The 17284-nt window shown below is 47.2% G+C and overlaps 1 protein-coding gene across 1 annotated transcript in view; it reads right to left on the bottom strand.

Moving 5' to 3' along the window:
* Positions 1-6743, bottom strand: part of ASB18 (ankyrin repeat and SOCS box containing 18) — a 78322-nt gene extending 71579 nt beyond the window's left edge. Inside the window, exon 1 of the mRNA XM_040231826.1 lies at positions 6473-6743. Within this exon, the coding sequence (XP_040087760.1) occupies positions 6473-6677 (205 nt within the window). The 5' untranslated portion in view covers positions 6678-6743. The remainder of the gene's footprint in view (positions 1-6472) is intronic.
* Between the last annotated feature and the right edge of the window lie 10541 nt (positions 6744-17284).

A 17284-nucleotide genomic window follows, 5' to 3' on the forward strand; every position in this document is an offset into this window, starting at 1 on the left:
ACACACACTCACACACACACACTCACACACACACACTCACACACACATTCACACTCACACACACACTCACACTCTCACACACACACTCACACACACACATACACACACACACTCACACACACACACTCACACACACATACACACACACACACACACTCAAACACACACTCACACACAGACACACACACACACTCACTCATACACACACACACACACACACACACACACACAACCCAGCTCCAGGACAGCCTCCTTGGTTCCTCACAGCGGGCCAGTCTGGGTCTGACAGGTTGAATGCCCGCTAGAGACCTCCATGCACTTCCCAGTACCCTACGGGGCATCCCAGGTACATCTTTGCAGGACAGCAGGCAGCTTCCTAAGGGCACAGGTGGGTTGCATCTTTAAGGGAAAACCTGACTGAAGACCCCTCTTCTGCCCCATGGCCAGACAGGGCAGGTACGTTCGGCACTTGGCCCTGTTATCTGTCGAGGCTGAATTTTGAAGTTCCTTTGCCCTCTGCCCCCTGTAAGGGGCCCCATGTACGTACACCTGAAGGTTTCTCCAGAACACGTCATTCCCGCCATTTTCCTGGCTGGTTCCTCTTTTCCCTATGCTTTTACTGGGATGCTGACATGGATCTGCAGAAATAATAATTATTTTTTTCTGCTCTATTTTGCAAGAGTAATAAGCTCACACATGAGCAGGGGATCTCACTGAGCAAAACGTGGTCCCCGGATATTTATGTTGACAAGCAGAAAGAACGGCTACTTATCTTACTGCTGCAAATTATTGTCCTGTAAACAGTACTTGGAGTTCTTTCAACCAGGGCTGTCCTTGGCATGGACGAGAGAGCCTCTGCTTTCCCTGGAATGCCTTTCTGCCTGATCTTCGGCCCTGTGTCTCTTGGTCTGGGGGCGTCTTCAGAGCCCGCCCCTTGCTGGGTCCCTGCCCGTCTTCTCGCTGATCATCCCTCCATCTTCACCTTCCTCCTTGGGAGAACTGAAATTCTTTCCTGTATCCATTCCCAATGTGCGCGGTATTTCAAGGTGTCGCTCCAAGTTCCGACCACTCACCACACATTCTAAAGCCCCCACGTGTATGTCTGATGCAGACGGCTCTTGTTCATCTGGGGTGTGTTGCCCGAGGACTCACAATTACCCCTCCCCCGGGAAAGAGTCCGTTTACTCCCACACTCTGGAAAAAGGCAGCCTCATTCCATTTTAGACTGAGACAGTGAGATTTGGGGATCATGGCTTGAGAGAAGCATGGAGCCGGACGGGGCCTCAACAGTGATCCAAGCCATATTTCCCAAAGAGTGTCTGCAAACCTCCAATCCCTCCCTCAAACCTGCCGACTCCCACCCCCACCCCCGGCTGGTGGTGAAACCACGCAAGCCTTTACCCTGTCCCCTAGCATCCGCTGACAGTGTGGGTCTCCAGGGACCGAATCCCAGGTGTGCTCCTCCATGGAGTTTTGCTCAGGAATCTCTGCTTGGGAAGCGCTAATCAAACCTCAAGCACTAATTACAAGTAAAGGCACTGAGTCAGAGAGGGAACGTGACTTCTCTGAGGCCACACAGCTTATTGGTGGCTGAACCCAAGTTTCCCGCTGGAGCGTTTCACTCCAGGGCTCCTTGAGGCGCCTGACAGGCTACCTGTGATGACACCGGCTGGGCTCTGCACTCCTGGGGGCCCATCCTGTGAGTTATTCTTGTTTCTAGTCTCCCCTCATTCTCCTAGCTCACAGCAAAAGCTCAGACCTCGTCACAGTCCCAGATCCCTCTGATTTCTGTCTGGCTTGGTGTCCCTGTCCTCTCCTCTCCCCGAAGCCCTTCCCAGTGTTTCTCAGCCTTGCCACTTACCTCTGTCTCTCACTTATCTAACCCACTGTCTGGATTTAGACCCTGCCATCTCTTCCCTGGGCACCCTCCTTCCATCACCTCCTAACTAGATCTTGTTTCCTGACCTGTCACGTTTCCTTCAAATCCCACTCTCACATGTTAGCTGGAGTGGCAGCCGCCTCGTGCATCTCTACCCCAGGTTCAAGCCCAGCCTGCTTCCCCTGCAATAAAATCACTGGTAACAGGATGTGCCCTAAGGCCACACGCTTAATCATTTAGTTACCAGCATCTTGAAACGAAAACAACCTGGAGCAAGCCCAGGTCCTGACAGCTTGTCTGCAGCACTGACCTGTCCCTGCCCTTTTGAATTGCGCCGTTGGGCAGGGAGAAGTATATACGGATGTGATTTAGAACCTAAAGGTTCATCGTGGGACGGAACAGGACCCCCTTCACACAAATTTCATTGGTTTCAAGTGTGCAGTAAAAAGGTGGGGACAATAAAGATGGCGCAGGAAATCAGCAATGTGAAAATAAACAATATTTTACTTTTTGTTGGAGAGGCTGGATTTTTATCTTGGATTAATAAAAACATGTTATTAATACTGAGAGATTTAGCTATTTAAAATAGTACGATGTTACCTGTAATTGATATTAACATGTAGCACTGACCGTGTGTCCTGTTGTGAAAACAGTTATGCTATTTAATAAATGAATCAAAAGAACAGACTGGACTTCCCTGGTGGTCTAGTGGTTACGAATCTGCCTGCCAGTACAGGGGACACAGGTTCGATCCCTGGTCAGGGGAGATTCCAAGGGAATGACGGGAGGCCAAGGGGCAAAGAAGCCCGTGCACCACCACTGCGGAGCCTGTGCTCCAGAGCCGCCCTAGGGCAACTCCTGAGAGCCCGCCCTCCACAACCACAGGCGCCGCTGCGGTGAGAAACCTGCGCGACGAAAAGGGAGACACCCAGCGGTCAGCGGCGAAGACCCAGCGCACCCCAGAAAAAAGTGAATAAAGAAAGAACAAATCAAGGTTGCTGTTGGGCTTCCCTGGTAACGCAGGTGGCAAAAAGAATCTGCCTGTAAGGTAGGAGACCTGGGTTCGATCCTTGGGTTGGGAAGATCCCCTGGAGAAGGGAATGGCTACCCACTGCAGTGTTCTTGCCTGGAGAATTCTATGGACAGAGGAGGCTGGTGGGGTCGATGGGGTTGCAAAGAGTTGGACACAACTGAGCGACTAACACACAAACACACACACAGAGCTATTGTAAGAATAAGAAATGATATTTTAACTCAGGGACTTCAAATATACAAAGCCCTAACCCACTGGGATAGGTTTGTGAAAGAGGAGCAGGTACTCGCTCTAGCCAGAATCCCGGCAGAAAGCAGGTGGCAGGGATTCAGGGCATTTCATAGGCACGCAGGGCTCAGGGAAGCGATGGGGTCTCCAGAGGCACCAGGGAAGCCCCACTCCCTGTGTCTCAAGGGGCAAGCAGGGAAGCTGACACCCGGGATCTGAGTCTTCAGCCCAACGTTGAAGCCAGATCACAGGGCCCGTCTGGGAGGGACAAGTCCCTGGAGCAAATACTCTGCCCTCTCTCCTTCTCTCAGCACCTGGCCTTAGCTGCACCAAATAAGGGGTCAGAGAGCGCGGGGCCAGGAGGATGCGATTCACCAAGTTACCCCAGGAGCAGGCAGTGGGCAGGCTGGCTCGGAAGGGCAAATGCAGAACCTAGAGCTCAGCACTCCTGGGAGAGGCGCAGGGGAGTTCAGAGTCCCCTCCGCGCCCCGTGCAGGCTCCTGGTTTGATGCCTGTACTGTGTACATTCTTGGTGAGGACCTGGCCCATCCAGGCAGAGCTGTCTGAACAGAGGCGGGGTGCTCTCTGGGCACACGGTTGCTGGGCCCTCGCCCCGACCGGGGCCCAGGTATTAGAAAAACCAAGGAAAAGAAGAAGCAGGAGATGGTTTCTCCCTAAAGCCTTCTGCAGGTTGCTTTCACCCCCAGTGAAAGGCAGCACAGGGAACGTGGAGGTGGTTGAGGGGTGAGGAGGGTTGGGGGAGGGAGGAGCAAAGGGATAACCACTCCCTCGGAAGTGCCAAGCTCCGGTCTTGCCCGGAAATGCCAGGCTCTGATCTTGCCCTTCATCACATTACATCACCACTCGTCAGCACCAAAGGCCCAAGTGTGTTCACTTTTGGTGACCTGCCTACATGAGTGAGCACGTGTTTGTGTGTGTGTGTGAAGGTACATGTGTGTGCGATGGTACACATGTGTGTGTGCTTACACATGTATGTTGGGAAAGAATTTGCCTTGTGTGGGGAGGGGAGCCTGTACATCCCTTAGGAGTCAAGAGAGGCTTGTGGAGGGCATATTTGAAGAGCTGGGAAGCAGCCTGTACAATTAAAAGTTACTCTCAGGTCAGGGAAAATATTTTCAGCAAGTGTGACAGTGGTATTATATCTATGATATGTGAAGGAGACATACAAGATGTCAAAAAAGATATGAAGACATGAGGCGATATTGCCCAAGGACCTGACTAGACAGGTCACATGTGAACAGGTCTGCAAAGAAAACCCAAACCCTGTGGATAAGACTTGGTTCTGAGCAGTAAAGAGAGGGCGGGTGAGCAGGCATTAGAGAAGGGCCAGGGCACGCTGACTAAATTGGAGATTTAAATGTGAGTATTAATCACCCGTAATGGTCAGGGTGGGACGTGACACACACACTCACTGACGGAATAGAAATCCTTTCAGAGAACAATTTGGAAAATTTATTCTTGTCCCAGGAATTCTGCTCCTAAGGATTTATCCTAAGGACACAACCCTGAATAAGAAAAAAAGCATATGAATGCTAATAAAGACACTAATTACAGCATTATTGATAGTAGTAAAAATGAAGTGCACAGTCCCTTCTTGTAGGAATTTGGTTTAAGTATTTCGTGGTTAATCACCTCAATAGGTGATTGAAATTAAGAAGACCAGGTAGCAACATGGAAAACACTTTAGGTATATTAACTCAGCAGAGCAGAGCACAAAATTATGTCTCCCCCATGACTGTAAGTCGAGGAAACTCACACATGCAAACAGGCTAGCTCAGAAAGAGAGTGGAGAAATGAAAGGAGCCCTGTGTTGGGATGCGGATGCCATAGTTTAATTTTTCTCTTAAAAATTTTTTGGTATTGCTTGAATTACTGCCTGTGTAACGCACAGATGTACACTGTGTGTGTGTGTGTGTGCATATGTATAGGAACTTCCCTGGTGGCTCAGATGTTAATAATTTGTCTGCAGTGTGAGAGACCTGGGTTTGAACCCTGGGTTGGGAAGATCCGCTGGAGAAGGGAATGGCAACTGCCTCCAGTATTCTTGCCTAGAGAATTCCGTGGACAGAGGAGCCTGGCGGGCTACAGTCCTTGGGGTTGAAAAGAGTCGGACACGACTGAGTGGCTAACACACACATGTGTAAGTATGCACAGCATATATCAATATATATATTATATACATAGGTGTATTTATAGGGTGTACATGGGCTTCCCTGGGGGCTCAGAGGTTAAAGCGTCTGCCTCCAATGCGGGAGACCCAGGTTCGATCCCTGGGTCGGGAAGATCCCCTGGAGAAGGAAATGGTAACCCACCCCAGTACTCTTACATGGAGAATCCCATGGACGCAGAAGCCTGGTGGGCTACAGTCCACAGGGTCGCAAAGAGTTGGCCACGACTGAGCGACCTCACTTCCCTAGGGTGTACATATACTACACACTATATGTATACTATCTATATTTATATACATGGCATCTACATATATTATGTATTCCCTAAGATGCTATGGAAAAACCTGAAGGAACTTTTTGGCCAACCTCGTATATGTATCCGGAGAAGGCAATGGCAACCCACTCCAGTACTCTTGCCTGGAAAATCCCATGGACGGAGGAGCATGGTAGGCTGCAGTTCATGGGGTCACTGAGGGTCGGACACGACTGAGCGACCTCACTTTCACTTTTCACTTTCACACATTGGAGAACGAAATGGCAACCCACTCCAGTGTTCTTGCCTGGAGAATCCCAGGGGTGGGGGAGCCTGGTGGGCTGCCGTCTCTGGGGTCGCACAGAGTCGGACACGACTGAAGCGACTTAGCAGCAGCAGCAGTATATGTATGTGAATACTGTGTATATACGTAGTGAATACTGTGAGAAAGTGAAGTCGCTCAGTCGTGTCCAACTCTTTGTGACCCCATGGACTGTAGCCAGCCAGGCTCCTCTGTCCATGGCGTTCTTCAGACAAGAATTCTGGAGTGGGTTGCCATTTCTTTCTCCAGGAGATCTTCCTGACCCAGGGATTGAACCCGGGTCTCCCACATTGTAGGTAGATGCTTTACCGTCTAAGCCACCGGGGAAGTCTCCGTATTAAATATGTGTATACATACTATGACATATGAAACACACTGTATATAAACACAGGTATATGCTATGTACATATACATATACACAGTATAGGCAGCGCGTACATATGCTAATAAATAATAATCGCAGAGCTGGGCATGTATCATTCTCCGTTTCAACCATATGCCCTCCACACTCAAAAGCCCACCCCTCACGTGTGCACAGTGGGGCACCCAGCAGGTACGCGGCGGTTACCTACGAGCGCCCCGGGGGGCAGCTGGGCGGAGGGGTCCTTCATCCAGTCGTCATTGGCCAGTTCTATCACGGCGTCCACGTGCCGAACGTCAGCGCAGATCAAGTCCGTCAGTCTCGCCTCATCCCTGCCTTCCAGGGCTGACTTTAATTTCTTTACGAAATCTGAGTTGACCGGGTAATCGGGAAGGCGATCGGAGACCGACATTGTGCTGTCGCCTGTGTGTTAACCAAATCGCTCTTCTCAGCTGAGTCCAGAGTCAGCAGCTGTGTGGACAGGGCTGTGGGTGAGCCTATAAATAGAAGAAACGTGGTCAGTTACAGACCCGGGGACTGGCCACCTGCCAGCAGCCCTCCCCGCTCCCTTCCTCACGGAGACGGGAATTAATCTCCCCAAGGCCTCCCTTAGGATCCTGCAGAGGGGGCCAGTAAACGTGTCTGTGAGTGGGAGAAGCAAAGAGCACAGGGTTGTAGAAAGCCAGGCTTTCCTGGGCACTGCCGACCAACGTGTTCTTTTGTCAAAGTGAGACTCTGTCCTGAATGTTTAAGATCCTTTTCCCCAAGACTGGGCCTGCAAATCTCTGTGCTGTTGAAAGGAACATTTTGTAACGTTCTATTAATACAGCACTGTACCTCTTCACTTCATCTAAATAGAGAGTCTGGTTGACTATAAATTGGACCTGAGTTGAAACTGAGGAGAATGCAGGGACATCTTTGGTTTCTAAATTCAGAGATGGGCTGGCCGGTCCCAAGAAGATAAGACCGCAGTGGGTTGCCATTTCCTCCTCCAGGGGATCTTCCCGACCCAGGGACTGAACCCACATCTCCTGTGTCACCTGCATTGGCAGGCGGGTTCTTTAACACTGTGCCACCTGGGACGCCCACACATAAAATTTTGCGGAAAAATCTGAACGAATTTTTGGCCAACCCGATACATATGTGTGTATTGATATGGCTTTTATAGAGTCCCCTCCAACTTGTGTCTCAGTCTTGCCACCTTGTGATGGTTAATTTTCTGTGTGAACCTGGCCGGGCCCTGCTACCCCAGATACTTGGTCAAACATATTCTGGATGCTCCTGTGAGGTTTCTTGATGAGAGTAATGCTTAAGTTGGAGGCCTTTGAGTAAAGCAGATGAGCCTTCATAGTCTGAGTGGGCTTCATCCAATCAGTCTCAGATCTTCAAAGAATAAACACTGATGCTCCTCAAGCAAGAAGGCGTTCTCCTAGCAGGCAGTGCTTGGACCAGACCTGCAGCTCCTCCTGGGTCTCCAGCCTGCTGACCTGCACTTCAGGGTTTGGACTCACTGGTTGCTACAGTTACGTGCGTTGATTTCTTAAAAAATAAATCATATGTATCTTTAAGACTATGCACACACACACACACACACACACCCATCCTCTTGGTTCTGTTTCTCTGGAGAACCCTGAATAAAACACCCTTCTCCTCTCAGCTTCTCTGCATGACTTTGCAGCTTCTGTTCCATATGCTGATGCTTTTTCCTGACGCGTCTACATCTGCATTTGAGGAGCCAGCCCTGGACTTCCTCTGCAGTGTTTGTTCTCCTTCCTCCTACATAGCAGAGCCTGGGTTTTCTTTGTTGCGACAATGTGCCTGGCCCCTGGTCATGAATTATGTTGATCTTAGTCAGCAATATCTGCCCTAGTCTCCTTTGCTAGCTACCAGAATTCTTAGGCTCCCTGTAACACAGTTGTGGCCAGTGACAGCAGGCATGATCTGCTCTGGTGCATCTGGGAAGGTTTTTGCCTTCTTGATTGAAAGGGGAGGTAGTGGCTGGCACGTCTTTCATTTCTCTTTCTTCTCTCCTTGAACATGGACATGATGGGTGGAGCTGTGGCAGCCATATTGTAGCCATGAGGGGACAGACATGAGATGAAGTCTCAACATACTCAGGTGGGTGGAACAGAAAGAGGGGGTGAGACAGATGGTTCTTTGATGACATTTCTGAACCTTTGTCCCAGCCTCAGGCTGCCAATTGCCAGACTTCTTGTCTTTATTCCTTAAGTACTCTTCGTGTGTTTTCTGTGACTTGCAGCTGAAAGTATTCCTGGTTGATGTAGGTAGTGTGTTCACTCTGCCTTTCAAATCAGGAACACATCCTGGTTTTGGTTTAAAGAGACGCAGCAGACAAAGGACAAAGAATGTGAGTCAGCTCTCTAAGCCTTCCATTCTTTGGTAATTGAACTCTAGCCTTCTGTGAGAAAATCTTGCTAATGTTAAAAGGAAAACAGCTGACCCCAGACTCCTCGAATAGAGGGAGAGTGGCATCACGGGTTAGGGTCATCAGAGCAGCCAGCCAGGACCACCTGAGGGGCTGCTGATGGACCCTGATGGAGACATTGCTGGAATCTCTGGCAATGGGGCTCTGCCTAGAAAGGAGAAATGAACTCTGGGAATCTGTATGCAGACATCTGACTAACTTGCAGAGTCTGGTTCTTTCTCCAACCAAAGAATGATGGGTTTTGAAAGAGATTTTAAATCTGAAATTCCAAACCCAAATGCCTTGTAGCATCAGATGCCTGACATTTGCAAAGAAATTTAACACCAGCTCATTTGTATCAATACAAAGAGACAAAATGTAGCGATCACAGGAAGTTGATCGCATTTTGGGTAAGGTGACTTAAAGAAATAAAATCAGGATTATTAGAGATTGCTATCAAACTTCAAATCAGAAGGGAGGTAAAGATGAAGCACTTGTTAGGCAGATAATAAGATGACAAAGCCTCAAAATATGGCACTCACTGATCTTAATTATCAAGCTATCTGCTGGGTGTTTAATCAGTAGCACATATACTATGCTAATTATTCTGGCTAATTTTGTTATAATGTAATTCTTTATCAACCCTGCTATGTATAAATTAGGAACTGAAATGTAACTAACACAAATTATATTTAAGGCAACATGAATTTATTTATTTCATTGTGAAATCTTCTGATTTCTGTTTCTTTGTCTTTGCTTTTTTTGATTTGTTCATGGGATCCTCAACTGCCCACCATGCCTCAGTCCCCTACAAGTCGAGCCATCATTTAAGGAGGAAGGGACCAGGTACCAATATTTCTCCTTGAACTTCTTGGAAATCTTGTATTTGACTTTCTCCTTCACCAACTGTCCTTGAAAGGAAGGGAATATATTTAAGCAATCAATGGTAGAGAGACCCTAGCTTTCCCTGGATCAGATAAAGGTTGCTTCATTGTTCCACTTGGAGGTTTAAATAATCATCAGAGGGTACCATGATTCATGATCTTTCCCAGTATCAAGAAAAGACCCTGATGCTGGGAAAGATTGAAGGCGGGAGGAGAAGGGGATGACAGAGGGTGAGATGGTTGGATGGCATCACCAACTCCATGGACATGAGTTTGAACAAAGTCCAGGAGATGATGAAGGACAGGAAAGCCTGGTGTGCTGCAGTCCATGGGGTTGCAAAGAGTCGAACATGACTGAGCAACTGAAGAACCATGATTCATGGGTTTCAGTGATATATTGTATGTGACTTACATCAAGTTATGTGTACAAGTTTGGTTAGATGAAGACTAATAACGCAGATCCTCATAGAAGAGCATAAACGCCATCTAAAATTGTTTGCATCACGCAGTTTGCATCTGATGAGCTCGGTAGAACTGTGCAGAGAGACGATTAGCATGCCTTTGAGAACACCAGCCTTGGAAGTTTTTCTCTATCAATACTCCTGGTCTTGAACTATTGTGCAGCAAGACAACAAGGCCTGATGAATAAATGGAAACAGTGTGGGTCCAATTTAGTCACAGCCCCGCTTAGGAGGAAAAGCAATAAGTTGGTTGCCAGCGGAGGGTCATGGTTTAGAAAAACGATCAGTCGCGTATATGCAGACCCCATTGTGACCTCAGGTCAGGAACAAGCACCAGGCATATCCAGGTAACTCAAAGTGACTGTGGCATAATTCCACTGTGAAATGGGTCCACTTCTGAGACTGAGTGCTCCTTTGAGCTTGAAAGGCCCTTGTTAAACTCTTAGGGCCTGGAGAACTCCTTCCACACGCAGGTTCCCTGAAAGTCAGCCCTCAAGTGCTCTCGGCTCAAATCTCACTGTCTAACCCAGTGGACTCACCAGCCCAGGGCTGACCTGGACCGTAAAGAAGGCTGAGTGCTAAAGAATTGATGCTTTCAAATTGTGGTGCTGGAGGAGACTCTTGAGAGTTCCTTGGACTGCAAGGAGATAAAACCAGTCAATCCTAAAGGAAATCAACCCTCAGTATTCATTGGAAGGACTGATGCTGAAGCTGAAACTCCAGTGCTTTGACCACCTGATGCAAAGAGCCGACTCACTGAAAAAGACCCTGATGCTGGGAAAAATTGAGGGCAGAGCAGAAGGGGACAGTGGCAGAAGATGAGATGGTTAGATAGCGTCACTGACTCAATGAACATGAGTTTGAGCAAACTCTGGGAGACAGTGAAGGACAGAGGAGCCTGGTGTGCTGCAGTCCATAGGGTTGCAAGCAATTAGACACAACTTAGTGTTGAGCAATAACAACAAAATATCTATACCTATTCTTTTTCAAATTCTTTTCCATTCTAAGTTATTACAAGATATTGACTATAATTCCTTATGCTGTATAGTAGGTCCTTGTTGTTTATCTATTTTATGTATAGTATATTTGTTTATTCCAAATTCCTAATTTATTCCCCCCATCAATAAACACTTTTTGACCTCTCGTATATGCCAGGCACTTCTTGACATGCTGAGAATATAGTAGACTATACGCTGTGAAGTGAGGGCTGCTCAGCCATGTCCGACTCTTGCACAGCCCCTGTCTGTTTGGTCCATGGGATTCTCCAGGCCAGAATACTGGAGTGGGGAGCCTTTCCCTTCTCCAGGAAATCTTACCAACCCAGGGATTGAACCCAGGTCTCCTGTATTGCAGGCAGATTCTTTACCACCTGAGCCTCTCCCCTGAACCCAGTTCCAGATAGTTCCTTTTATGAGTTCTACTTAACTTTCAAGAAATAGTTAATTTCTATTTCTATTGACACAGCTAGTTAATAGAATCGAACCCAGGTCTCCCGCATTGCAGGCAGATTCTTTACAAGCTGAGTCACAAGGGAAGCCCAAGAATACTGGAGTGGATAGCCTATCCCTTCTCCAGCGGATCTTCCCGACCCTGGAATTGAACCGGGTCTCCTGCTTTGCAGGAGGATTCTTTACCAGCTGAGCTATCAGGCAAGCCCATTAAGTACTGTAGTATGTGGTATAGAATATACCCACTATATACTGCAGTCTATAAATACTATATACTGTGGTATATGGTATAGAATGTACTAAAAACTGTAGCATATGTATATAATATCATATATACTGTGTACTTCTTATACAGTCCTGTTGTACATGAGGCAGTCTTCTAAAGATGCTACATATATGAACACCTTTTCTCTCAACCATCCTGCGAGGCAGGAGCTCTCATCATCACGGAGCAGTGAAGCAACTTCCTGGAGGTCGCATGGCTAAGTGGCGGAGCTAAGATGCAAATGCATCTTTGGGATGTGCTCTTTGTTTTTGACTTTGATACAATGCATGGAATTTACTCAGAGTTCACCGTGCTCTTCAGAACTGCATTCAGACCGCCACTGGGCCCAAATCTGCCCTCTCTGAGATTCTTCCTCTTCCTTCTTTTGTGGTCTGTTCTTTCTTTTGAGATGCAGTCTTGTGAAAAAAGATGGGGAAGGGATGGAAGGGAAGTAAAGAGGACCAAGGACTGAGGCAGGGACCAGGAACGTTAAAAGGACTTAGCGAGCAAAGACCCAGGAGCAGCGGTGACATAGGTGGGAACTGGATAAAGAAAGAACGGCAAGTGCTTTGAAATAATCTCGAGTGGCTAGAGGGTGTTCTCCTGATCAAGGGACACCTTGCCGAGCCGAGACCACCAGGGTCATGGCTTTTCAAGAGTGATCCAGTTGATTGTGGGTGTCACTGACGTCGGTTGGGGAGACAGGGCATCACCTATCGAGCCACAGTATTGTAAGGTGGAAAGTTTGACTTCTGAGGGTTAAAAGGTAAGATCAATCTGATAGGGACTTCCCTGGTGGTCCAGGGGTTAAAAATCCGCCTTGCAATGCAAAGGTGGCAGGTTCAATTCCTGGTCAGGAACTGAGACCCCACATGGCGCAACTGCTGAACCCAAGCGTCCCGGAGCCCGTGAGCCACATTTAGAGAGTCTGTGCACCACAGCGAAAGGTCCTGCGTGAGGCGGTGAAGACCCTGAGCTCTGCAACTTCAGAGCTGACGCGGCCAAAAAGAAATAAAGAGCAAATCAAGCTGATGGAGCAAAGCAGTCTGTGTACCTGGTCTGACCTTAACCAATTCAAGGGTGCAGAGGCAAAGTTTGTAGTCTGCTTTCAGGTGTGAAGCCCTCCCACCTTAGATAGCCTTGGAAATAAAGAAAGGGGAGGAAAGTGCAGAAGATGGGTATCCGGCTGACGTTAAGGGGAAAGTGCCTCGCCGTGACAAAAGTGTTGAGGAATCTCTGTGAGACACAGGGCAGGCAAGACTGAGGAAGGGTGGGCCAGCTCACCACGGGTGTGAGTGGGAGAGGAGCCCGGGGGTGGGGGTGGGGTGGGTCTTGCCTCTCCCGCAGGTTGGGGAAGGGCCCCGAGCCCCTCTGGGTGCCCCGAGAACATCAGCGTCTCATGTTACATTCTGCAGGCCTTCCAGGTTCAGTCACATATGTTTCAGACGGGAGCACCACGCCAGCCATTCCAGAGGGTCATTCCAGAGGAAGCCGCTAACAGCGGCTTCCCTGGTGGCTCAGGTGGTAGAGACTCTGCCGGCAGCGCAGGATACCCAAGGTCGATCCCTGGGTCGGGAAGATCCCCTGGAGGAGGGCATGGCTACCCACTCCAGTATTCTTGCCCGGAGGATCCCATGGACAGAGGAGCCTGGCGGGCTGCAGTCCATGGGGTTGCAAAGGGCTGGACACGACTGAAGCGACTTAGCACTCACACACTTCTCTAGTCTGGGTCTCAAAATCTTTGACCTCAGGGACACACACGGTCCATGGTCTACCCAACTGTAGTAGGCAGCTTGGGAGGTGGCCCTGCTGACCCATTTCGGATCTCCGCACGCTGCGCCATCCCCTCCCCTCGAGTGTGGACTCGGTGACCTGGTCCTAATCGCCACGGCACAGCAGAGGGGATGGCTTCGCGTTGGAGGTTAGGTCACAGAGGGACTGCAGCTTCTGTTCTGGATGCTCTTCCTCTCCCTCTCCAGCTGCTTGTGCTGGAGGAAGCCGGCTTCCGTGTGATGACGCGGCATCGTGGAGGGTCCCAGGTGAGCGAACTTGAAGGTGGATATTCTGAGGCTGCCAGTTGTCACTGGGGGGGCCTGGCAGTGGAGTCATCAGCCTAGCTGGATCTTGACATGACAGCAACCTCATGAAAAGCTTTGAGCTGAGCCTCCTCCGATGAGTCATGTCTGGATTCCTGATCCACAGAAACTGAAAAATCATAAGTGCTTGTTGTTTATGCGGTTAGGTTTTGGGGGTAATTTTCCATGAAATAATACATAATTATTCCTCTATCTGAACCACTGTTTTTAGAAAGCTGCAAATCTCATTCTTCCCTCTCTCCTTACTCACCCAAGGATAAACCAACACGAACTCTGATTCAGAAGAGCAAAAGGATAGGTTATTTTGATCATCAGAGCAAATGTTTCTTTATCAAACAGTTGCTGCATGCAACAAGAGAAAATTTGAGAAATTCTCTGATTCATGGTGCCACTGAGAATCTAGATGAACATTGTGTATACGGAAAAGGAGATGAAGGAAGATTGCTCTGAGATGAAAACCATTACTTTAAGTCTTAAAATGAAATGGACACAGAGGTTGGAGATTGCAGAAAATCAGATCAGTGATTTAAAAGACCAGACAGAGAAAATTTCTCATGCTCAGACTATAAAGGGGACAAAAAAGCATATAAAGAAAAGTAACATTGAAGACAAATTCAGGAATTTCATTATATCTTAGGAGAAATAGGAACAGAGAGAATATAACTTGTAAACAAGGAAATGATGTTATGCTGTTTTGTGTCCCCAACCAAACCCGTATATTGAAGCCCCAGTTGCTTATGTGACTCTGGTGCCGACAGGGCTTTTAAACAGGTGGCTTAGGTTCAATGAGGTGCTGAGTGTGGGGCAGGGCTGATCTGATAAAACTGGTGTCCTTATAGAAGAACCACTAAAGACCCCTCTCCCTGGGCACACAGAGGGAAGGCCTTGTAAGCATATGGTGAGGTGGCGGCCACCTATGAACAAGAACAGAGGCTTCAGAATGACATCTACTTTGTCAGCATCCTGATCTTGGACTTCTCAGCCTCCAGAACTGTGAGAAATAAGTTTGTTTTTTTAAGCCCCCCTGTCTGTTCTGGTTTATTGGGTTGGCCAAAAAGTTTGTTTGATATTTGCATACAATTTTTAAAAAAACCAGAATGAATCTTTTGGCCAACTCAATATTATGGTAGACCATAACAACAAAAAAAAGGGCTATGATACATTTCCTGAGCTGAAGAATATCTTTTCTCCAAATTAAAATTCTCTTTAAGCATCTTTAAAAATAAAATATTTAATTGTCTTTAACATAGCCTTCAAGAGACTTTTTGAAAAGGTATTTAGAAATATGCCTAACATGGTCCAATGACATTTTTGTATTTCAAGGAAAAAGGAACAACTCTTACAGGTTTACAGTAGAAAAGCCACATTACCTAATTTGTAGCAGTTTTCTTCATGTAATAATAAAGTGGTACAAAGCAACAGAATAACCCTCACAAAGTTTTGAGGGGAAAATACTATCTCAAAGAACTCCATTTTCAGCCAATCTAATGTTCATGTATGAGAAACCAGAAAGAGATCTTCAATCATGAAAGGAATTGGAAAATACTTCATAAGCATCATCTCATGAGAAAAAAATGGGGAAAGATATCTGCAAAATGTCAAACAGATAAAGTGCTCACTTTCAGATTATATAAAGAATTCCTGCAAATCAATTAGAAAAAGGGAGACCACCAATTATAAACATAGACCAGAGACTTGCATGAATACATCCTCAAACAGGGTACCCAAGTAGCAATACACAAATGTTGAGGGGCTTACTTTCAGTCAGTTCAGTCCAGTCGCTCAGTCGTGTCTGACTCTTTGCGACACCATGGACTGCAGCACGCCAGGCTTCCCTGTCCATCACCAACTCCCAGAGTTTACTCAAACTCATGTGCATTGAATCAGTGATGCCATCCAACCACCTCATCCTCTGTCGTCCCCTTCTCCTTTTGCCTTCAATCTTTCCCAGGATCAGGGGCCTTTCCAAAGAGTCAGCTCTTCGAATCAGGTGGCCAAAGTATTGTTGTTTCAGCTTCAGCATCAGTCCTTCCAATGAATATTCAGGACTGATCTCCTTTAGGATGGACTGGTTGAATCTCCTTGCAGTCCAGGGGACTCTCAAGAGTCTTCTCCAACACCACAGTTCAAAACCACCAATTCTTTAGCACTCAGCTTTCTTTATAGTCCAACTCTCGCATCCATACGTGACTACTGGAGAAATCATAGCCTTGGCTATATGGACCTTTGTTGGTAAAGTAATGTCTCTGCTTTTTAATATGCTGTCTAGGTTGGTCATAGCTTTTCTTCCAAGGAGCAAGCAGCATTTACCACCTGCAGTGATTTTGGAGCCCCCCAGAATAAAGTTTCTCACTGTTTCCATTGTTTCCCTATCTGTTTGCTGTTTACTTTCATTAGTTACCCAAGAAATGTAAGTTAAAGCCCCACTGAAATACCTTTACACTGCATCCAGAATGTCTGCAATTTAATTTTGATGATTTGAAGCAATTTCCAAAAACTACTAGGGCATAAGCTGGTGCAACCACTTTAGAAAACTGGGATTATTTACTCAAGTTGAAGCACGCACAGCTCGGTACAAACCCATCTCCCTCCCAGATAAATGCCCAACAGAAATGTTTGCACATTCCCATAAAAAGCATGTTTAGGAATGGTCATAACAGCATCACTCCTAATGCCTCAAACTGGAAACAATTCAGTTGTACATTAACAGCAGAATGGATAAATAAATGGTGTTCCTACAACAGGAAGAATTCAGCGATGAAGGGGAATTTACCACAGTCACCTGCCACACAGCTTGAATCTCACAAACACAATGTTGAATAGATGAAAGTTGCCCAACACAAAGAGTGAATTCCATGTTTACACAGATTAGAAAACGCACAAAAGGAAACTACAGGAGTCTAAATCAAGACAGTGATTGATCTTTCAGGAGAGGGAAGAGGGCGAAAGTGGGAAACTTTGGGTGAAGTTTTACTTCTTGATCTGGTTGGTGGTTACAGGGGTGTTACTGATGATCTATGGAGCAGTTGAGTGTGTGAGTGTTAAGTGTGAAGTTCTCTGTATGTACTTCAGATATGTATAGGGGCTTCCCTGGTGGCTCAGACAGTAAAGAGTCTGCCTGCAGTGTGGAAGACCTGGGATCTTCCCTGGGTCAGGAAGATCCTCTGGAGAAGGCAATGGCAACCCACTCCAGTACTCTTGCCTGGAAAATTCCATGGACAGAGGAGCCTGGTAGGCTACAGTCCATGGGATCTCCAACGGTTGGACACAACTGAGCGACTTCACTTTTTACTTTCTCTGTATATATCTACTTCATAATATAAAAAAAGATAACGATAGGCTATTGCAAAGAAAAAAGCAACTGGAACAGATACCAGGCAGAAATATTCAGGGCGGCTTTTGTTGAGAGTTCCTTCATACTCTGAAACCAGAAAATGACC

The sequence above is a fragment of the Oryx dammah genome, unplaced genomic scaffold (genome assembly GCF_014754425.2).
Source record: "Oryx dammah isolate SB20612 unplaced genomic scaffold, SCBI_Odam_1.1 HiC_scaffold_28, whole genome shotgun sequence".
In the NCBI taxonomy this organism is placed as follows: Eukaryota; Metazoa; Chordata; class Mammalia; order Artiodactyla; family Bovidae; genus Oryx; species Oryx dammah.